Here is a 24,767-nt window from a genome sequence, read left to right as displayed (position 1 = left end):
TGACTGCAGCTAGTGCTATTACTCTAGCCACCAGGCTTTGCTACCAGAGCTATGTCAAAGATGGGCAGGTACCTATGAAAAACTAAGGGAATTTGGAAGCAATTATGTCCAACTGTGGACAGCCCTTGTGTCCAAACTCCTCTCTATGGCAAAGTATAAAGGAGATATCTCTCAAGAATTCCCTACTTGGTACACTACATAACAAAGCTTTCCCCTCAAATCTACAAACTTTTATGGATCTTTTTAATGACAAAACAATGTCCTCAACCTGGCTATTTTGACTCAATTGGTCAGGATAAATAGATCAATTTAAATAATTAATTGCAATAATTTTGCCCCAAATTAACTGATGATAATGCTCTAGCTTCAGACTTATAACAAAAGAAGTCATACATACTTTTAAAAAAATGTCTCCTTAGGAAATAAGCTGAATCTTAAGTAATGCATAAATCAGCTATTTTCAAAGGCGAGGGTGGGTGGATACAGAAGCATTTTCTATTTTAAACCTTCTTTGATGAAACATACTCAGCTTTTATTTCAGCAGACTTGATCGATAATTTATCCACACTTCTTGCTGACTTTTGAAACTACTTACCTAGTAAGGAGAGCTCTCTATTTTGCCTTGCATACAGAGACTGAATGGCAAAGTGAATGTGCTTCAACTTTTACCTAATATTTAATGTTAGGCAGCTGGTGAGTTCTATTTTCATGCCTACTGTACCTTTTGCTTGTCTATTAAGATACTAATTAGGGCCTATATTTTGGGCTGCTGTATTTTGGTATTTGGAATTTCTTTAGAGCCTACAGTGACAATCTATAACTCTCAGGCTTTGACTGTATATTAAGTTCATTCTCAGGTGTTTGAAACATTGTATGGTCATTTTCTAATTTATCTTAACAGCATCCTTGCATTGTAGGCAAGAATTATTCTCACTGTGTAGTCAGAGAAAACAAATCCCTGAGAAGCTAAATGACTTGTTGAAGATCACTCATTGTCAGGTCTAGACTATCTTAACTCTCTGATATTTTGGTTGTTTAAATTGTTAAATAGAGACTTTAAAATATAGAGAATCTTTAGGTAGTCCTCCCCAAGGGAATTACTACATTTGACATTGAAGGTTCTGATCAAAAGAATGAATACACAAGTATCTGAATTTCAAAGACTGTCCTTGTCATTAAAGTGTTTTCTTTCTCTAACGTATACTCCGCATCCTTGCGCTCAAAGTGTGGTCCTTGAATCAGCAGCATCGGCTCCATGAGAAAGCTTGTTAAACATGTAGAATCTCAGATCCCCACCCCAGATCTGCTGAATCAGAATCTGCATTTTAACAAGCCTCTCCAGTGACTTGTATGCACATCAAGGCTTCAGCTGCCTTGCTCTAGCAAGGGTAGTATAGTTTGCAGGCTGAATAGCTTGTCTACCCTATGGGTCTGCCCTCCATCTATTTATGTGTAAGAAAATGGACTTCAGCTTGTTTCAGGACTTGGGCCCTGTCTTCCTACCCCCCACGTCCCTGCACACCCCACTCCTCTATGTTACCTAGGTCAGTGACAGTGTCCCTGCTCTGGGACAGCTGCAGCTCCTCAGCCTCAGACTCTGAGTCCTGCCGTGATAACTTGCTGCTCTTTAAGCTGCCGACCCGGCGAATGCTGGACAAGGAACCCCCCTTCTTCACCTGGAAACTGCGGGTTCCTTTAATCTGGAGCAGACGAGAACCTCCTATCCTGATCTTCCTGCTGGGAACTGTATTAAAAGAATAAAATAGGGCTTTTTCCCCCTTAGTGTTCCCCAGCCAGTGTTATATCCATCTCTCCCCAACTTGTCCCTGATCAGCCGCCTCTGCTGGCCTGGATGAGCACTCTGAACAAGGAGCTTCTCCCGAGCCCCCAGTCCTGCAGAACCCACCAGGAAGGGCTGGTGCAGCTTCTTTCTTGGACACAAAGCTCATCGGAACTGGAAACGACCTGCTCTCTTTCTGGCCCAGGTTTCACAAGCATGAGTGTGCCTTTGGGGCAGCATCAACTAGGACTATTAGTACACTTGTATCACAGGATTCCTTGATTCAAGAGAACCACAAACCATTTGTTTTTGCTTTCCTTTCAAAATGGGACTTACAGACTTCCGTAAGCTGTCACGTAAACCCCTTCATTTTGGAATACCTAATTCAGAAATAAGAACCAAAGGTGCTTCTCTCTGCAACAGTCAGCAGTGGCTTCCACTCTGCTCCTCAGAAAAGGCACTAAACAATCTGTTTTCACTGGGGTGCTTCGGGTGAGCATGAGTGTGAAATGGCTCTATTTTCAATGTACCTAATGATTTCCTACTATCCTCCTCTCAGTCAAAAGGCTGGGTGAAATGTGATTCCAAATGGTGCAAACCCCTGAGCCAATCTTATAACAGTCTATGCATACCAAGAAGAATATGCATTATTCATCTTTAGTCTTCTGGAAGAAATAGTAATTAGTGAGGAAAATAAAAGAGTAAAAGAAATGCATTTAAATTTGGAGCCTATCTTTATTTAAATCAACAGGATCCTTATTTCCCATAGTCATATACATACCTTCCTTTTCTTTTGAAGATTTGGTGTTGTCAAACATTGATTTTATAAGGGTGGGATAAAGTAAGTTTTAGGGCTTAAAGTCCATTATCAGGAAGGAGCCAGTTTTATAAGCTTAGCTTCTTAAGACATGAACAAGATTTCTTACTAATCGTTTAATGCACAGTTACTAATATTTTAAAAGTACCAATCAGAAAGTTTGCATGTTAGTTTCAGGTTTCTCATTCATGAGAGAGTTAATATGTGACTGTGATAGAACTTGTATAACTAAAACGTTAGCTAAATGTATACTTTTAACGCCATTTAAAGGAGGTCAGAAGACTTTCTCCTGAACAATGTGTAAGTTCTGATTTACTGTTGTGATGGAGAAAGAATAAAATTATCACCATGCAGCTGGTAAAGGCCCCATGGAGCTCCCTGAACACATCTGAGTAGAATTTCACATCTGGATGGAATTCCTTGCAGCACAGTTAGACAAATCCCACAAAGATTATGAACCATAATGCTGCATTTTAATTATGGCACAAAGCACACACTATATTTTTCAATATTATTTTTATGTTTAGTTGAGACTTTATCACCTATCTGAAATACGTTTGAAACAGAATATAATTAAAATTTTTTAATGACTACAAGTGCAATTTCATGTCTAAGTAGATTCAGAAGTACAGAAAATATTAAACAGATAATTCTTAGATTTTTACAGAGGTACACACTAATATTCTTTGCCCAATTTTATGACACTTTTTGGCCTACACATGCAGCAAAATAAACCCAAATTAATGTAATCAGAAAGAAATTTAATTTTGAGCGCTTGTTCCACCAAAAAGGATAGTTGGAGATATCCTATAGCACTGAAAAATTACAGTTCAGAATTGTGGCATTGGTTATTTACAAGGGGCACAGCAGTTAGAATTTATATTTGGTATTGTACATGAAAACCATCAGTTGAGATTGTGCAGCATTGAATTGTAGCCTTTATCTCCATGACAACAAGAACTAGTACAAAAGTGAAACAAATCCATCTAAATTGGATAAAACATCTTTGGCCTTTTCTTTCACCTCACATTGTATCAATTAGCAAGTCCTGTTGGCTGTGTATTTCAAAATATCATAGGATTTTGACAGCTCCATCCCCTTTTCCTTGGACTAATGTAACTACCTAACTGCTTCACCTTTCCCTCTACTCCATAGATTGAGTCATCTTTTAAATGCATAAATCATAAATACACACCTTATATCACATTTCTGGTAAAACCTACCAACAACTCTGATGCACTTAAAATAGAATTAAATTTCTAACCACATGTACCAGACCCTGTTTGCCCTTTGCATTACATTTCCGACCCATCTCCTACTATTCTAAATAATTATTTCACTTGAATTTTTCCTGGTAGAATCTGAATTGTCCTCAGGGTGTTTATTTCAAGAACTGGCATTTTCAGGTTTTATAAAACCAAATGGCATAAAATTTTAAAAACTGTAATTAGCAGTGTCTCTATTGTCTTCATTTGCACATAGGCTTCAGTAGCTGACAGCTTGTCAAATGGATTAAGGAATATTTAGGAATCTTTGGGAAGATTTTTGTCAACTGATTAAGGACATTTTATGGAGATACATATATAATAGCTCCAGTTTTCCATTCTTTATTAAACAACTTTCATATATTAACATAACCATTCTGTGAGTAGAAAAAATATTGAGCATTTGAGTGTTGAAATAGTAAAGCCAATTTACATAAATAATAATCATCAAATTAGAGTGTTCTTAAAATTAATCAGATATCTTATTTTATAAAATGGTGTAAAATTTACTCTGCTGAAGTTTAATTGTGTAATATTAGTAATTATCTACTATCTTAAATACAATTAGCATAATAACTTTGAATGACAAAAGACTGCCTTCTAAATTAAAATCTCTTTGGGATATGTTTAAAAGAGAGAAGCTTCTCATCACATGCAGTATAATTGTCTGAAGTAAGTAATATTTGAAAAAATATTGATTTGATACTTTTTCATCCTCAAAAATTGCTCAAGATTTGACTTATCCTTCCTGCAACATGGCCTCTTTGGGCCATAAATTCAATAGAATATGATATATGATTATCTGTATTTTAAGAATGTCATGACATTTTGATCTTGAACTATTCAAACTTTTCCCAATGTATATCTATTCCCTTCTAAATATTTTGTGTTTTCTCTATACAGGGCTATTCCTTCTAAGAATCATTCATTCGTTGTTATCCAAAATTTATTGACTCATTGTCTGTAGGATGCTAGAAAACACTTCAACACATAAAATAATCTTTGACTCTTCTAGCAAATGTGCAGATGTTCTTTTAACTGAAATTCACTGGAAAAACATGGAAGGGCAATGGAATTTTAAAAATGGCAAAATCAAATAGTGAAGTTGGCAGTTTAAAGGAGGCCCTAGAGGGCAACTTAAAACTTTGCAATCTTTAGTTCATAGTTAGGATTTTCTATGTGGGTTCTAATCTAGATGCTCACGATGTATATTTAAAAACCCAACAATAGCTATTTATTGTGTACCTACAATTCACTAGGTATTAAGTTTACGCTTCACTTGCATCGTCTTATTAAAAGTTTTCAACATCACAATGCAGTAGGTATTAACCCAGTTTTACAGAAAAGAGAACTGTGTCTTAGAAGGTAAATAACTTGGAGAAGGCCACATAGTGAGTTACTATATTTCACCCATTTTAAGTTGTTCACATTTTAACATATCTGGAAATCAGTATTTGACATGCAAGAGATGACATCTTACGATCACTTGCGCCAGGTAGTAGTTGTGACACCTTTGTTATTGCTTGTCTGTGTGAAAAATGTAAAACACCAGCAAAAAGATAAACAGAAAGAGTGACAGGATCTTTTAACCCTAAGGAACCAAGTGATAGTGAGGGGTAGGTGGCTGTGTGAGGTGGTAAGTCAGATGTGTTTAGCAACGTTCCTGAAGAGGGACTAAAGGTGGGCTAACTTCATATGGGTGCAAGTTGGCTTAAGTAATTAGCACAAAAAGCTTGACTTCTTTTGTGAATCTGTCTAAGAAACGATGCATCACTAACATTGTGATGGCACAGAGGACATTATCATATATAGAAACAGACATTAGATAACTGTGAGTTGAAAAGTAATTAAGAGATTTAAACTCTGAGTTGACGATGGTTTACAAAAACTTTAACCAGTTTATTTTATTTAGATAGATAGATAGATAGATAGATAGATAGATAGATAGATGATAGATAGGATTGCACGAGAATGATATATAGTAATAATAATAAACAACATCAAATTAGGTCTGAAAGTCCTTTTTCAATAAGAATAAAAGACAAGCAGCTGGGTGTGGTGGCTCATACCTGTAATTCCAACACTTTGGGAGGCCGAGGCGGGTGGATCACCTGAGGTCAGGAGTTTGAGACCAGCCTGGCCAACATGGTGAAACCTTGTCTCTACTAACAACATAAAAATTAAGAAAATGTGGCACATATACACCATGGAACACTATGCAGCCATAAAAAAGGATGAGATCATGTTCTTTGCAGGGCCATGGACAAAGCTGGAAACCGTCATTCTCAGCAAACTAACACAGGAACAGAAAACCAAACACTGCAAGTTCTCACTCATAAGTGGGAGTTAAGCAATGAGAAACATGAACATAGGGAGGGGAACATCACTCATCAGGCCCTGCCACGGGGTGGGAGGCTAGGGGAGGGATAGCATTAGGAGAAACACCTAATGTAGATGACAGGTTGATGGGTGCAGCAAACCACCATGGCACGTGTATACCTATGAAACAAACCTGCACGTTCTGCACGTGTATCCCAGAGCTTAAAGTATTAAAAAAAGACTTACGGACAGAGGGACAAAAACATGCAAGACCAAATTAGGCCAAGGTGTGTATTTGCATGCAAGTGGGTGAATTTAAGTTAATTTTAATGGAAATGATATGTACAGATGGAAAATACTGAACTATTTTTAAAATACCACTGTCTAGAAAGCATTCTTAGCCAGGCCAAAAGAAATTCTGTAAACGCTGTAACACTTTTTTCTTAAATAACATGGTTCCATAAAAAACTTTTCTAGGTCACTCTTATCTACTGAAAAAATTACAAGCAACCTGTAGGCTGACTATATTACTAGAAGACTTATAAGGTAGTCTCCCATTTAAAAAATCAAATATAAAACCTTCACATCTGGTTAATATCTGGTCTATTGCATGGTTATGGAACTTGTTCTAATGTGCATTTAGCAATGCAGAAAGACTGTAGCTGTTCTTTCTCTCTTCAGAGTTTCATAAAAATGATTAAATAAGCCTAGTGCTTTATTAATTGAGATTAGCCCTACAAATGTTTAGCAGAGGTGTAGTTTTTAAAACGAGATTCTGTTTACCAAATTAGTTTTACATTAAGTAATGGTCCCCAAGAATTTGGTACGAATGGATGCCATTGATGTTAAGATAATTGAGAAATATAATATTATTTTTTCTCTTTTTATTATGTTTTACATTTTAACAAAAGCATATTAGGAAAATTTAAAAAAATACAAAAATTAGCCGGACGTGGTGGTGGGCACCTGTAATCCCAGCTACCCCGGAGGCTGAGGTAGGAGAATCACTTGAACCTAGGAGGCGGAAGTTGCAGTGAGCCGAGATTGTGCCACCGCACTCTAGCCTGGGGGACAGAGTGAGACTCTGTCTCAAAAACAAACAAAAAAACAATAAAAGACAAGCTAAGTGATAAGAGAGTATTATGTAAAAGTTAAATTGGGAGTATTTTTCTTTTCTTATTGGTAAATAAAATAAGGGTTCATCTTACAGCTTTAATGGAATAAGGAGAGTTTCTGAGCTGGAATTGGAAGCCAGGCTTCTCTGACTGCCGAGACCAACTTTTAACAAGCATGATTTTCCATCATAAAGCCTACACAGTCAGTACTGTAGGGAGTTAACAATTTGGGGACATAAGTTTGTAGTTTAGACCCCAGTGCAAATATCCTATGAGAAACCCTGAAACATGAAGGAGTCTTTGTGTTTCCATACCTTTCTTCTCCTCGACTCCTGCATCTGATTTGAGAGTGTGGCTGCTGCTGTGGAGAGAATCTTTTGAGTCTTCGTTTTCGTCCAGGACCCCAGCAAAACTGATCTTCCTCTCATATCTGTGCCGATCCAACTCGGGATCCAAACGAAGTCTGCAGCTCTCCAAGTCCTAAAATGCCAGTGAGGAGCACATGAGTGCTGGCATCTCCCCAGCACTGCTTTGCTCTTGCGGCAAGCCTCCCTCCATTTTGAATTATACGCAACTGCACTTAAACAGCCAGATTCCTTTATCTGATGCTAATTTTAGATTGTGACCATGCAAAGCTATTCTTGACTTTAAAAATAAATAAAATATTTCCTAATTCATAGTATTTTTCCCCTTTTCCTCACATGCTTTACCTTCCAAAAGCACAGGCCTTGATCCAAATCCACAACTATCTTCCTTACCTTCTAACTCTTTGTCCACAGTTTTGGCTGCATCTTTGGCCTTTATCTTTTATTTAAAAATCATGCATCAAGCATGGATGTGTTAGGTACTGAAGGATAAATAAGTAGTTTTTTTAAATCTCTAAAGGAGCTCAGAATCCCAAGATAGAAACTAAGAAGGCAAACAAGTGATAAATTTTAAGACTGAGAGTAGGAACTTAGAAATCAGGCTCGGAACTGTGCTCGACAGAATAATAGCTCCCCAAAGATGCCCTAATCCCTGGCACCTGTGAATACGTTGCCTCACATGGCAACAAGGATTTTGTAGATGTGATTAAGGCTGAGAACCTTAAGATTGGGAGATTATTCTGGGCTAGCTAAATGGGCCCAATCACAAATCCTTAAAAGTGGAGAGCCTTTCCAGGCTGCAGGCAGCGGAAGCTGTGGCTATGAAAGGAAGATGAGAGAGATACCATGTTTCTAGCTATAAAGATGGGGGGCCGGGCGCGGTGGCTCACGCCTGTAATCCCAGCACTTTGGGAATCCGAGGCAGGTGAATCACGAGGTAGGGAGACAGAGACTATCCTGGCTCCAACGGTGAAACCCCGTCTCTACTGAAAGTACAAAAACTTAGCTGGGTGCGGTAGAACACGCCTGTAGTCCCAGCAACTCGGGAGGCTGAGGCAGGAGAATGGCGCGAACCCGGGAGGCGGAGCTTACAGTGAGCTGAGATCTCGCCACTACTCTCACGCCTGGGCGACAGAGCAAGACTCCGTCTCAAAAAAAAAAAAAAAAAAAAAAAAAGGAGGAAAGGAGGTAGATTGTGGATTGTAAAATTTGCTTAAATGGTAACACATAGATTGTTTACGTAATGATTGCTCTGGGAGAGTGCCATAAGTCTTATGTGAACCGAGAAAGGAAAAAAATGAGTTAGTCCAGTTCCTCAACTCCAGCTGGATGATGCCTGTGATGACAGAACCACTGGAAACGTGGTGCCCCTTAGGGAACTAGGAGTGAAGGAAAATTGGCTCCAAGGTGTGCCCCATGCCACACACTCTGTGAACGCACCTGGTTCTTGGGTAGTATTTATATTTATATCATTGGTTAAACAAATCAGGCCCTCATGGTACACCACACATGAGTGTATATACATGCACACACATGCATGCACACACACACTCATGGTCTTATTTCTGTCTATCCATAATCTACAGGAAATGCTACAGAAATGACAATGTACGTTTGGGGATGTTTAGACACTAAATACTGAAGTACTTTCAACCATAATTTAAATGAGAACACTCATTAAGAAGCAAATTTCTATACAGATTTATGAGCAGTTGGTATAAAAAATTTGTTGGTGAGTTCTGGAAAATATTAGCCATAAAACTCCTCATATTTTCAGAGTAAAGGAAGCTAAAAGCTCCTAGATATTCCCAGCATAATTGATAATGATCAATGAAACACTGTATCCAGTAGGACAACCTTCACTGATTTCTAGATCAACTTTGGAGTTATTATTATTTGTAATGAGGAAAAGAGTATTTCTTTTTATGTTTCAAAATCCCTTGGTTGAATTTTTAAAATTATGTGATACACTAGCCATGGAACATTTAAGAAAACTGTGAATCTTGGAAACCCAGACACACGCCTGGCCTCTCCAAGTAACCTGATTATTAACATGCATGCTTTAACTTACCACCAGAGGCTCAGTGCGAGGTCTGGGCAGGCAAGAAAAGGTCTCTCGCAGGAAGGTGGTAATCTCCAGAAGAAGTTGACATGCTGCCATCTTCAAGGCAAAGGGGCAACCGCATTTAGAGGGGTTCACAGTACCTGTGAAATGAAAGTGTTCTTTCATAAGGAGACAAATCAACAAAAAATACGGAAATGCATAGTTTGATGGATATAGCTACACATGTGTAAAATCAAATTGCATATGAGAATGTTACCTAAGTATATCCAACATTCAATTACATATGAAGACTTCATCTATATCTATGTAAGTTCAATTTACCTATTCCCTTTAGCATGATTTATGCACTACCATAAGCATCTCTCTTCCTCCATTTTGCAAATTCTACAGAGTGCTTCAGTATTAAAATATTGAACAAGCAGAACTAAATTATTTTCCTTAAAGCATCATAGAGTAACAAAATGCAGCTCCAACTAAACTAGAATAGCTTTTAATGAAAACAGAAATGCGAAGTAATCTCGCAAGATTTCTACGCTGCTATTCAATCAGATTTAGACTATGTATATGGCAGTGAACTAGATTTGGAGCTACAAAAATTCTGCCAGCTCATTTTATGAGGGATGTCTGTCTTGCTGTTCTGAGGGCAGTGAAGTTGTTTCAGCTGTAGTTCAAATGTGTTTCTGCAACACAGACAAGACAAACTTACTGGATCATACATATCATACAGTTTGTGCAAGCTAGCCTGTCAAATTAAGGCATAGCTATACTAGAAATGTACAAATATTCTCTTTTGCTCTGAAGAATATTGACCTTTGAATTAGTAAAGCATTGTATCCACTAGAAGCCAACTAATAGTTTTTGCTCTAAAGATAGATAATGGCCATGGTAACACCATAGTGATTTTTTAAATTCTCAGAGTTAGTTCTCAGATATGTGTCATCACAACCAATGACACAGGATGATGCAGAAATATATTGATTATTTAAGTGTTCAGAAAATATCAAAGCCATGTAGAATTCTTTCTCGTATAAAAGAAAGGAGATGGTTGTCTATTTTAAATGAATCAAGTCATCAAGCAATCACAATATCATTACATATGAACAGTCCTAAAAATATCTCTAAAATGTTTCCTGGATGTTAAGCTTTCTTAATTGAATAGAATACAAACTTCATGATTTCATTTGAAGATAGGTGGAAATTATGGTCTTTCTGTAGATATTTAAGCTATTGTTTTCTCAGGAAAACCATTTTCTCTCCCGAGTTAATTTGCTGCTGGGGACTTTGCCTCTCATCAAGAATGGAAAAGACAAGCTTCTGTAGAATTTCCAGCCTGAAAGTTGCTTGCACCACAATTAGCCTTTAAATGCAAGAAGAGCTGTGTATTGACGTGAAAGTGGAAGTAAAAATCAGACATATCAATCTTATATATGCCTTATAGGGGCTATTTGACTAAATATTGTCTGGATATGCAACACTTTTTAAAAAATAATTGAACAGCAGACATTCAGTATAGACTTTTGGGTCTGTCTTTTCACTCCTAAGGTTATCATCCAGGCTTTTCTTACCAGTCCTGCAGACAATGAGCTTAGTCTTAGTCTAGGCTCTTTCATGGCTATCATATTAAATATCCTGTTTTAATAAACAAGGATTGAGTTCTACCTAGTCTCAACAAAAAGCTAATATTCTAGGCATAACATACTGGTAAACGACACTTATGCAGTCTAATGGGGATTCAAGTTGTTTTGGCCTATAAGGATGCATGCGTTTAATGTTGCTTCAGCTTCTCTCTGTTCTGAAGGGCCCCCTGGAAGTTCCAGGGTGGTTTAGAATGCCCTCTGGCTAGATGGGTCTTATGGTGGGCCTTCCCTAGGTTCTGTGATTGCTGGATAAACCTCATTCTAAGATAGTTTAGGCTATTGTAGATATTTTTGGGGCCAACCTTCATTATTAGGCTGAAAGACTGACATAATAATTTGGTGTTTTGTCAATGGCTACGTCAAGAAGATTTGCTCTGATTTGATAAGGTCTTAGAAGGGGCAACATGATTACAAAATGCAAAAAAAAAAAAAAAAACTTTGGAAGGAACGTGGAAGGGAAGATCATAAGAGTTTTCTTTGATTATTATTCAGTCCTGCCTAATGTTACACTCCATCTATTCTTTTACATTTCATGACTGCAACGATGCAGTAGGTCTGAATCACCTAATGAAGGACAACTCTTAACATGTAGTCAGGGAACTTGAATTTCAAACCACAGGGGAAGGTCAGAAGGAAGAGATCTCAATACGTTCACCATATAAAGATACGAATTCCATAACTATAACTGGAATTTTGTGTTCCATAAAAGGCAGTGGTACATATATACAAAAGCTTGTATGGTATACAATACATGTATGCACAAAATGATGTTGAAGAAGAATATAATAGGAATCCTTTTGTCTCTACTTTTCTATGATGAGATTCAATTCCAAATTTAATAAATAGGTACAGTACAGCAGACATTCATAGTTCTAGCAACCTCTGAATATTTTAATATTTCAGTGTCATGTTAAATACTATAATATACTTGTTTAAAATTTTCAGTATTTTACTGATTTGAAAAATATTTCATATTCAATTTTAGTTTGTCTGATTTTGTTTTCTGGAGCAACAATAACAACAACAAAAACACACAAAAAAACACAAAAGAAACACAAAACCTGAAAAAATCTCTTCTAGGACAGTAAATTTTCTGCAACTGTAGTCTCTCAGAGATGTTTTCTCAGAGAAAGTCTAATACCAATATTTGTATAATAGCAAGAGTCAAAGATGAAAAAGTAATAAATGTTCCATCTTGCCTGCACCTCCTTGCCCCTGTCTGTCTTCTCTTTCTGGGTCTTGCCTTGTCTCTGTGTGGCTTTATGCACATGCTTTACACCATGCACAGGGAAAAGGGGATAAGGCGCAGTGGGAAGACATGGGGAGGTGGTAAGAATATGAAGGAGAAAAGAGAAGTATTAAGTGCTCCTAAAGCAGAGGTTCTTACAAGCAGGGGTTCTTGTAGTAAAGGGAGTCTCCTTACTGTCATCTAAAAAGTCTTCCTCCTCATCCTCCTTTCTAAGTCTCCTTTTGGTCTCCTCATCGTAAATGAGACCCAGAAGGTTGGCTGGGCTCTCACTTTCCCCATGGCACAGCTCATTCAATCGGACGCCAATTGCCTACAATGGGAAGGAAAACAATGAAACAGCACAAACTAAGTCAAACTCTAAAATAGGCTCTCACATTACACCAGACATAAGTAACCAATTAATGAGAATTATTTCCAGCATAAGCCTCTTCTGTATGCTACAGTGTTGTGTCCACAATATTTGCCAGTATGGAAACCAGAAATGGAAGAAATGACTATCCCGAAGGTCATTCAGTTTAAAGATTTGTAAAAACTAGGATGACACCTTTGTATATTTGTACAAAAGTTTTTCTGAAAATATTTCCATTTACTCAAGGGTTATTTATTTAACAGATATGATAAAAGGGAGTACACAGTTGCTTTTAATGGAGGATTTTGTTGCAGTAAAACATCAGAAGGCACAGTTCCTCAGAGTGCTTCTGATTATGCTATTTTTAATGAGAATGTCACTGTCACGCTAATGAGTTTAGAAGTTGGCCAGAATTCTGTTGCTGATTTTTTTTCTATATGTCATTATATATGTACTTATTGGCTTCTTTTATAGACTTTGTTCCTCTTTCCATAATACTCTATGAATTAGTAAGAAATGCTAAGTTTTCTTTTGGTAGACTGCCCAACAACATTAGAAATATGACTTTTAATAACTCAGCACATGGACAATATTGGTTTTTACATGGTATTCTTAGAACTAACATCCTTGCTATCTGTTATGGAATCATCAGGCACTGCTGTCTGGTTTATCAAAGGAATTTTCCACAAGAAGAGACAAAAAACACTATCTCTATCTAATTTATTTTATTTCCAATTATATAGTGCATGCAACAATGGAAGAGATGCAGGCTCAAGAGTGAGAGAGAAAAAGTTAAACAGATCACTGAACTTGGGGTTTGACAGTTTGGACACTCTCTGTTTAAGTAAGAGCAAAATTCCAGCTAACTTTCTTCTTTCTTTCTGTATCATACTTTGCAAATATTTAGAAAAGTTACTAAATTCTCAGCAAGTAAGAAAATACACTTACTACTGAAAACCAACATGCTCAAGCTCTCTAAGTGAAGATTATCCTCATAACTCTTTAAATGAAAAGACATTTTTGAATGTTGTGGATATCTGGAAACAAAAAGGTCTCCCTAAACTCTGGAATTAAGTGAGGAGCTAAAAACCAGGAAGCAAAAACCATACCAAGGAGAAAGCAGTATAGAAAGCAGTATGTGGGATTCTAAAATTTTAGCTGCTAACTGGGTAAGTTTTAAGCAAACAAAACAAATTGTAAAAACAAAACCACCACCACAGTAAAAAGCCTTATCCTGGTGCTGCTATTTTGGAGATCCTCTGTTAAGGAGGAGACATGCAGTTATGAGTCTGGAATGGAGCCAACAAACTAAATAGTGAGACTCAAAGAGGAAAAATGTCTACATTGACCATTCCAGGATGTTGTAACTAAGCAACTTAAATTAAATCCACAGTTTATAAAGCTTAAAGGGCTGCTCAAAAAATGAACTTTTCTGGTATAATATTATATGTCTAAATAACAATTTATATCTCTATTTCTCATCCAAAGCTAGAAAAATGCCTCAGGGCTATGTTTTTTCATCTCTTCCTTCATTTATCAAATATTTATTAAGTGAGGTAATTTGTTAGGTATTAAATAGAGCATAAAGTTGAGTAAGTTGTTATAGTACACTAGTACCTTTGTTTAATGTGTCCTGGTAAATTATAAGCCCACATAAGAAAGATTACTATTTGGCAAATAGGAAAGTTAGAAGGGCTGGGAGGTTTGCCCAAGGTCGCTCAGCAGGATTCAAATATAAGATGTCTGACTATCTATGCCTGTGTTCTTTCTTTCTTTCTCTCAATGAGCTTATAGTCTATTGAGGGATGTAATAACATAACAAAACAACTAATTAAGTGGCTAAAGAGACTGGAAACACTTTATTAGCTCATAAGATAGATTAAATTCATTTCAGAGAGGGAGAGGGTTGGGGAGCTGTGGGACTGGAAAACTACATTTTGGGTACAACGTGCACTACTTGGGTGATGGATGCATTAAAATCTCAGAATTCACTGCTGTAATTCACTCCATCTATGTGGTCAAAAACTGCTGTAATTCACTCCATCTATGTGGTCAAAAACTGCTTGTATCCCAAAAGTCATTGAAATAAAAAAAATAAAGAAATAAAGATAAAATTTAGTTCAGAGAACCACAGAAAATGTCACAGAAGGTCTCAAAGTTTGTAGACTTTGACAAATTGGTGTTTTGACTGATGGAGAATGGGGAGAGTAGACATTCGAGGAGACGGTCCTGAAAGATTTATGTTCATGGAAATGCACCATGTGCTCAGAGACTGCCAGAGGGGCCACTTAATTGAAGTTCAATTTTGTGAGAGGAAATAATGTACAGAAAGGCTGAAAAGGTAGATTTGGATCAGATCTTACAGTTCTTGAAGTTGAACTTCATTTTACATTCTTGAGAAGGATGAAAGGTAGTTTCTGAGGGGGGGATGTAACCTGATCTCTCATTCCAGGGACATTGTACTAGCTGCCCAGGAATGCTGAGACAAGTATGGACTCTGCTTTCAAAAATTCATGTCAGAACCTATTATTATTGAACATATATTAGGAGGAAAGTATTTAAATATATATTCTTTGGGTACATTGACTCATTTCAGTTCATCACCCATAATCTTGGAATGGTTTGAGTGAAGGTCATAGAGAGGGCAGTGATGCCAGGCTAAGCAGTTTGGGTTTTATCCTGAGGGAAAAGGACGGCCACTGAAAGCATTTTAAGTGAATCAGAAACACACTCTAATTTGCCTTGTAGCCTAATCACTCTGAGAGCAGTTTGGAAAATGAATTAGAGGGAGCAAGTCTGGAGGCTGAGAGATGAGAACGAATGTCATATCTTGGGTGGGCTGGGCTATAGGAAGAACTTTTCACTGACAATGTGTTGGATGCATTAAATGAGAGGAGACTGTGAGGAGAAGACCAAATAGGAAAAAAGTTTAATCATCCAGATGAGAAGTCATGGAATCTGACCTAAGGGGTTTCAGTGACACGAAAGAGGTGGGATCAATAGGGGAGGAGATGGGGATATGCTCAAAGGTTGGCATCTCAGATGACGGTGGTGTCAATAAGAATAGAAAGCTCAGAAGGGTTGTAGGTGGCAATGTGTTTACTTGAGGAGAAGGGTTTTATTTTGGAAGATTGAGTTCTAGGATATTAACTGAATGTTTCCAAAGTGCAGCTGGCAATGTGGGCCTGGGATCTGAAAATTGCTATGGTTAGGGAAGTCTGTACTTACGGGTTACAGTTGGAAATATAAAAATAAATGTAACCCTAAAGTAAGTTATATAGGAAGAAATTAAGAGAAATCCTGGAGAATATCTGTTTATGAGGAGGGAGGAGACAGAGGACTAGGAAAGGACACAGAGAATTAGGCACAGAGATGCAAGGAAACTCTGGAGCATAATGGTTTCAAAAAGACAAAGGTATGTGCAGTTGGCAGTGTCAAATGCTGCAAGAAAGTCAGAATACACTTCTCCTGAAAACACCTGTTTGTGAAATCTCTTGGTCACAATCTCCCTATAAACCTGAAACTCTCAAATGCGCAGCACTTCATGGTTTTCCCCTCCTGTAGGAAGCCAATGGGATTATCAATTGTGACTGCTGTTTCAGAGAAGCCTCTCAATAAGACCTTTCTTGAATGAGATAGGTAATAAATGGGGGGCTGAAACATCTCTCCACATTAAAGAGATTATTGGTGCCTCTATGTATCTCATGATATGCATTTCATTGACACTGCTTGACTTTTTGTATAAACTCTTGTGCTGTTAAAACTAAATTAAATGCAGGATAAGTACAATGGAATCACATAATAACTTAGCTCAATTATTTACAAAAATAGATATTATATATGAGAAACTGTGTCTTCTCATATATATAATGTGCAATAGAAGCCTGAAAAGGGCAGTGCTAAGTCTTGATCATCATCATTAGCATTAATAAAGTGTTCTACTCCATCGTTATCATATGTATATATAAATATATATATATACACACACATATATATACATATATATATATACACACACACACACACTCATGTATCCTTTTAAACAAGATGTCTTTATATAGGAAAGAAAATCCAAAGAACAGCAAATGAAGTAAAGACTGATACACTTATAGAAAGACTGTACATATACTGAATACAATTCATGCCTTTTGAATAACTCAGGCACTTCACAAAAAAGATGTGGGTAAAACTGGAGGAAGAATACCCTTAGTTGGTAAGCACATTGGTAGACACATTCAGCTGAATTATTAATCGAAATTATAACAGTTATTTCAAGTAATCTTTAAGAAAAGAGGAATATATGGAACCTCTTTATGTGTGTTTATGTTCAGCTCTGTCTAAAATTAGCAGAAACAACTTGGTCCTCTTGAATTTCTTTTTATTCTTCACCTTTTTTCCTTCTATGGTAAAGAAGTTGGAGTTATTTTAAGGGTATTTTTTGTTAGAATTCCTAAAGAAGTTTCATTCATTCACTTTTAAATTTATTCACTTACTCATATGCATACATACATATGTGTGTATGTGTGTGTGCAATTTCCGAAAGCTTTCAGACAACTTAAAGGAGGCACATCAACAAAAGAGAAAATTTCATTAAGAAATTAGAAAAAATCATGTCCTACAAAACATAAATTAGAATAGAATCCAAAATAAGGGTGTATTTTACAATTATAACAACAACTATCAAAAAGACAATTCTTGATGAATACAGCAACTAGAAGCAAGGCTTTGAAATCTAATCTGGGAGATGGAATATCAGTTCCTCTACTTACTATTAATATACATGTAAACTTTGGTAGGTCGTTTGACCTGTATAAACTTCAGTTTTCTTAACTGTGAAACAGGGAGAGAAATTTCTGACCTCATAGATTTATTGGGACGATTAAATGAGTTGTTTATTTTTCCCCAAAGGGTTCCCTTCAGTACCTGGTACATATCAAACACTCAACAAATTGTCTTCAAAACCAACACAATCAATCAAAAAATGACTCCACTTCACTCAAGCATCCTAATTGTTATAGAAGAAAACCGAAAGCTCACGTCTCCCCATTGGTAGAAGAGCTTGGCCGCATTCCACTGCAACTTCTGGTTTCGCTTGTTGCCCACAATGGGAGAGCGTCCCCGGGAAAGGCCTTTCTTGGTGATGTTCACATGGTGGCCTTTCATCCACTCTGGCCAGTTGCCACGGTTGCAGCGGTGAACAAAACGAGCACATTCCAGGAACAAGGCTGCTCTGGCCACCACAGGGGCTTCCTGAGGAGGATTGTTCAGGAAAGAATAATGTGGGATTAATGAACAATAACTTTACATTGGTCTTAAAGGGAATGACTGTATACTTTTAGTTTATTTTCCTCTTCATGTTTTGATTTAGTTTGACCATATTTCCTAGGGTTATGTCTGTACAGCCAAGACAGTAGTGAGAAATCTGGAAAGTAAAATCCCTGAAGAAAATGTGGATCTTGAAGAATTAGACATTTTAAGTAGGTTTCTGTGTTGCTTTCTCCTTCTTCTCAAGAATCTCAAGTAATTACATGTCTCCAACTTTGTATATTTAAGGGTGGCAGTGATTTGAGTGTAGAGTGAAAGAGCTTTTAGTGAGGTCTTAAATATGAATCTTTTTTTGCACCCTAAAATTTTACATGAAGCAAACAAATATTCCATTTCTAGAATTAGTCTTATTTTAACCAAGAGCGTCAGAAGTAATTTTGTACCAGCAATAGTCTTTTGTCTATAACCATCCATATGTTCCAAAGAGGTAAAATTGCTTCTGCATATTTTGGCTATTAAAAAAAAGAAGTTCAAGACTAGCCTGGCCAACATGATGAAACCTCATCTCTACTAAAAATACAAAAAATTAGCCACGCATGGTGGAGTGCACCTGTAGTCCCAGCTATACAGGAGGCTGAGGCTTGAAACCGGGAGGTGGAAGTTGCAGTTAGCCAAGATCGTGCCACTGCACTCCAGCCTGGGAGACAGAGTGAGGCTCCATCTCAAAAAACAAAAAAGAAAAGAAAGCTCAATCTTGTTGAGTTAGTATTTTTTTTTTCTTCTTTTGTCATAAATAACTGCCTGGATTATACTTAAATAGGCATGGTTTTCATTGAAAATATTTGATAAAGAGGAGATTAATTGATAAATGATAGAGCATTTCTTCAGAAAAATATCGCTGCACCTTGTCATGTCAAGATGTGCTTGAAAAAAAAAAAAAAAAAGGAAAAAAGAAGAAACATCTTTTAGTTGATATCCAGAATCTGGTAAGAATCAAATACTCTACTGAAATCTTTGAAAGTTTTTTTTTTTTTAAAGTTAAGGAAAGAAGTAATGAGAAGTTTTCCATAGAAGGTCAATAGATCATAAGAAAATATGTATCAACTATTCATGTGTATTTTGACTTGTGTCAGTTTTTTAAAAAATACATCACAATATTATTTATCATTTTAGGGTTACTCCGTAACCACAGATTTTCAAATTGAAATAATTTTAAATAACCATTGTAAGCAGTAGTATTCTTAACAATGTATCAATCCATAAAGTTAAAATAGAGGCTAATACAGAGTGTCAATAACATGTCAGTTAACTTTTAGAATTATAATATACAACATCCCTGTGATCTATAAATAATGTCCCTCATTTAAGATTTTTTAAAATGAGGTATAATTTTTCACTATCACATAGCATGAAAGGGGTGAATATAGGAACACAGGATTCAACCCAGATCTCACTGATGCCGGTCCTATGCTAGTTTCTCTTTGGCATTTACATTGTCTTAATTTATACTTCCATAAATCTTAGTAAAAGATAATTTCTAGAGTGCAAGTAGAAATTAACTATTAATATTTAAAGTGGGACATTAGTTCCATGTACTATTGTTTTCGAAAACATAAATATATAAACATATCGTTTCCCCATTTGAGATCTATTACAGGCTCCATCCACCTCAACCATAAAACAAAGATATCCAAGCTTTGTGATTTGGGTCATCTCCTCTTCTATGCCCATCCCAAGTGCTTTATGATCCAATTATGTCAACTTAGTTGCTGTCTCCCAAATATGACATCTTCTACCATTCCACATGTTGTCTCATGGCTTGCAGAGCCTTGAAACTCCTTTTCTACCCAGAAAATTCCCATTTTTAAGATTCAGGATTCAGTTAATTACCTCCTCTGAGAAGCCTTCTTAAATCCCTTCCCTGGTCAGGCAGAGCTGGTTGCTTTACATTTTTGGGTACCAAAGTATCCCAAACACACTGGATGATTCAAGTAAGTTAGTTCCTTAAGCCTTTCTTCATTGTATATGTCTTAAATGCAGCCATCAAAAATTACAATGAAAATATATTTATGTAGGTACTTAATTTTACAAAGAATAGTATGTATTGCTACAACATGAAAAATTAACCTATGTGAAAGACAGAATGCAAGATGAACACTAATGGTGAGAATCTATCCTTAACAAAAGCTGGATACTAATGATGAGAGTCTATCTCATCAACTGCATGGGGTCAAGACTAGGAAGCAGGTCACAGGGATAGAAAAACTTGAGATTGCAAGGAGTCAGATGACCTTCTGCATCAAACCCAATAGTATTGCAGTGTCATACCATATAGACTAAATATCTATATTCTTTCTTGTATTAGGTATTCATTTCACTAAACAGTTCAGATATGCAAATCTGTGTCTGGTAAAGGTTGGAACATTTGTCTCTAAAACAGAATGTCAGTTTAGAGGTCAGGCAAGTGATAAAAATTTATTCTTAGCCTGTCACAATATGACACATTCCCAATATAAAGCAATGTGGATTCAAAGCTTAATGACAGGAAGATATAAGTAACACTGCTGAAATAGCATTATATTGTGAACCCTGGCTCCTTCAGGATTAACAAGGGTGAAATTTAACGTGGACCGTATGTATGGGGTAGAGGATCATTTTATTGCCTCTAAGTGTTAGATGGCAACTGAGAGGATTAACAATAGATGAATGAACAATCTAAATAGTGATATGTGAGGCTTCCTATATAGATTAGTTTGCCTACTTTAGATAAAATAATTCTTAAAAAATATTGCTTAAAAATATTTTAGCTGCTTAAGAAGCCCAAGGCATTTTTGAATCTAAACCAACTTCAATTCTCCTGCTCTCAAAAACTTCTCATGATAAAACTGAGATATTATGAGTTACAGGCTGTGGGAAATTCGAATCCAAGTTTGGAAATAAAATTGAGATTAACGTAAAAGTAATTCTCATTAACTATATGGTAAAATATTAAGGGGGAGGTTGGTTATTGTCTGATGAATTTTATGCATGTAAATAGCCAAACCCATTAATGTTTGGAAATGTCACTGTTTGCATCAAGGAAGATGACAGAGTCATTCAAATATTGCCTTTTTATTATAATCATTACTAGCCTAGTGGATGATGGCAGTCTCAGAAATTCTATATTCAAGATGGCAGTAAATAATACTAATTTATGGGGTATTTTAGTATATATATTACTATACCGAAAATTGAGGGTGATGCTAAGGTTCAAAGCCAAGGGCACTGATGTCCACGATCATTAGTCAGCAGCAGCTAATTAAGTTTGCTAAATTTGCAATGTGTGTGCAACAGCATTCAAGGAATTCTGGTGTGAGTGTGGCTATGAGGAATCGTTTTCATTCAGTTCCTTTTAAAATGTAATTTAGAAAGTATTGATTTCAGGGGCAGGGTTATGGAATACCTTGGACAAAGGATTCCTGCTGAGCATAAAGGAAAGTCAATTTTCTCTCTTTTGATGGAGCTTACCTCTTATGGCTCAGTGCAATCTGAAGAAGCAGCAAAAGATGGAGGCATGACATAATGGATAGGGATGGATTCACATCACAGAGAAAAACAGCACAAATGGAGAAAAATGAATCAGAAGAATGCTGCATGGCTGAAAAGAACCACAGAGTATCAGAAGCATAGTTACAGGTGAACATCTAAACAAAATTTGACACCATTGGCATACCACAGAGAATTTGCTGGTGGTCCTAAAAGAAAAGTAAGCATATTTAAATTTCTTCTTTCTTATTAACATGTCTGCCCAGATCTCTTTTTATGCGCCATAATGTCACAGAAAGGCTTCTATTCCATTATATTATAACTTTGTAGTTTCCAGACAAGCAAGAATCGATTTTAACTGAGAAGGCAAAATATTAGATTGAACCTATGAAATTTCTAAATGTGAAGGTCAGAAATAGTCATATCAGCAATTCCATATAGTTCAATCTTGTATGAGGTGTTCTCTGCATGGGTTACAGGCTAGTCCAGTTGAAATTACAAAAAGTTAATGAATGTCGATGCACAGCATGGGGGTCTCTAACAGTCTACAGCTAGAAAACGTCAGGAGTCTGGCTACTTTCCTTGACTTCTTTGCCATTTTTTCCTTGAATTTTATAAGATCATTATGTATATTGAATACTTCCTTTATGAAAGTGAGGCAGAGAATTGAGATACTAATTTCGACAGCTGTGCTTTATTTTGCCTGGGGACCTAAAAAATACTGTTGCCAAGATATGATGGTTAATTGAAGCTTATAATTGCAATACATTTCTTTCCCTGGAGAACTATATCTAAGCTTATGATGTGCAAAGAAACCTTGACTGCTCCTGAAAACTCATATAACACTGGATAGAAACTAACTATTTTTAAAGACTAAATATTTTACGTGGGCCCCTAGGGAATTACATATTTTTTTTTATTGCCTTACAAAATAAAATATAAAGCTGTTGCTGGTGCAGGATACCTGTTTATCTACAACCAATGGGAATAAGCAGTTATTTTGGGTCTTAGTAAGCATTGGAAAGTTCTTTGCTAGGGGACATATACTTCTGAGTCAGTATTTATTACTTAGTTTGTATTGAATTCTCTGCCTGACTTGGATCAATAAATAACTGACTCGCTAGCTAACAGGCTGCCTCCATCCCTGCCCATTTCTACAGTAGCTGTGGGTAGGCTGAAGACCAACATTACAGGTTAGCACAAGATCTGGAAGGCTAGTCATTTTAGCACTTACTCAGATCATGCTAATATTTTGGGTATTTTAAAAACCAAATGAGGACTTCTGTTTCTGACAATATGATGAATTAAGAGTGAAGAATTCATTTGATTTAGAACACCTGAAATGGTGGGTAAAATATCAAAAAATGTCTATTTTTATTTTGCTTTTATTTCTAAAGGGAGATTGAAGACAACTGGAAAGTAGAAATTACAAGAAAGTGCAATTCTGGAGGTGGGGGTAGGGATAAACTAGATAGAAATATTTGTCCTGAAGGTTTCTGCTGACTGTAGAAAGACCAGATGGGTTTCCAATGGGCTACAAGTTAAAAGTTGGCACAAGTGGGTTGGTGGTCAGATCATGTACTCATCTGACATAAAGCCAGGATCTCAGGTAGGAACCACCCACAGTGGATGAATAAGAAAAAAATCTGCCCCAAAGAAGTTGGTTTGCCTGACAAGGTTTGGCTCTGGGTAGGACAGAGGAGGGGAATAAAAGGAAAAAGTCTTTCATGAGAATGCTTAACAAAATCCCACATTCTCGTACAAGTTTGGTACACCAGGAATGGGCTAATTCCATTTCCCCCCCACCCCCCAAAAATAATTTTTAAAAATGTTCTTAGATTGATAATGTCTCCAGGTGTCTGATTCATAAAGCAAGTTCTTAGAGACCTACAAAGAGACTTAGACTCCCAAACAATAATAGTGGGAGACTTTAACACACCACTGTCAATATTAGACAGATCAATGAGACAGAAAATTAACAAGGATATTCAGGAATTGAACTCAGCTCTGGACCAAGCAGACCTAATAGACACCTACAGAACTCTCCATCCCAAATCAACAGAATATACATTCTTCTCAGCACCACATAGCAAGAGGTTCTTTGAAACCAGTAAGAACTAAGAGACGATGTACCAGAATCTCTGGGACACAGCTAAAGCAGTGTTAAGAGGGAAATTTATAGCAGTAAATGCCTACATCAGGAAGCTAGGAAGATCTCAAATCAACACTTTAACATCACAATTAAAAGAGTTAGAGAGACAAGAAGAAATTAATCCAAAAGTTAGCAGAAGAAAAGAAATAAGTAAGGTCAGAGAAGAATTGAAGGTGATAAAGACATGAAAAATGCTCCAAAAAAATCAGTGAATCCAGGAGCTGGTGTTTTGAAAAAATAAGCAAAATAGATCACTGGCTAGACTAATGAAGAAGAAGAAGACAGAAGAATCAAATAGACACAATAAAAAATGATAAAGGGGATATCACCACTGACCCCACAGAAATACAAACTACCATCAGAGAATACTATAAACCCCTCTATGCAAATAAACTAGAAAATCTAGAAGAAATGGATACATTCCTGGATGCACACACCCTCCCAAGACTAAACCACGAAGAAGTTGAATCCCTGTATAGAACGATAACAAGTTCTGAAATTGCAGCAGTATTAATAGCCTACCAACCAAAAAAAGCCCAGGACCAGTTGGATTCACAGCTGAATTCTACCAGAAATACAAAGAGGAGCTGGTACCATTTCTTCTGAAACTATTCCAAAAAATTGAGAAGGAGGGACTTCTTCCTAACTCATTTTATGAAGCCAGCATCATCCTGATACCAAAACCTGGAAGAGACAATATAAAAAGAATGTGCCTGATGAACATCAGTGTGAAAATCTTCAATAAAATACTGGCAAATCAAAGCCAGCAGCACATCAAAAAACTTATCCATCATGATCAAGTCTGCTTCATCCCTGGGATGCAAGGCTGGTTAAACATACACAAATCAATAAATGTAATCCATC

At 36.7% G+C, this 24,767-nt stretch overlaps 1 protein-coding gene across 3 annotated transcripts in view; it reads right to left on the bottom strand.

Annotated features, from left to right (window-relative positions):
• Positions 1–24,767, bottom strand: part of UNC80 (unc-80 homolog, NALCN channel complex subunit) — a 224,691-nt gene that overhangs the window by 104,895 nt on the left and 95,029 nt on the right. For 2 of the 3 annotated variants that reach the window (XM_023217231.2, XM_023217223.1), the window contains exons 23-26: positions 17,999–18,211; positions 12,787–12,922; positions 9,733–9,866; positions 7,611–7,776 (exon numbers count right to left, since the gene is read on the bottom strand). In XM_023217231.2, the coding sequence (XP_023072999.1) occupies positions 7,611–7,776; positions 9,733–9,866; positions 12,787–12,922; positions 17,999–18,211 (649 nt within the window). Of the gene's footprint in view, positions 1–1,540; positions 1,745–7,610; positions 7,777–9,732; positions 9,867–12,786; positions 12,923–17,998; positions 18,212–24,767 lie in introns of all 3 variants that reach the window. The other variant, XM_031936430.1, reaches the window with a different exon arrangement.

The sequence above is a fragment of the Piliocolobus tephrosceles genome, chromosome 11, assembly GCF_002776525.5.
Source record: "Piliocolobus tephrosceles isolate RC106 chromosome 11, ASM277652v3, whole genome shotgun sequence".
Lineage (NCBI taxonomy): Eukaryota > Metazoa > Chordata > Mammalia > Primates > Cercopithecidae > Piliocolobus > Piliocolobus tephrosceles.
This window is presented reverse-complemented; position numbering and strand designations above follow the sequence as displayed.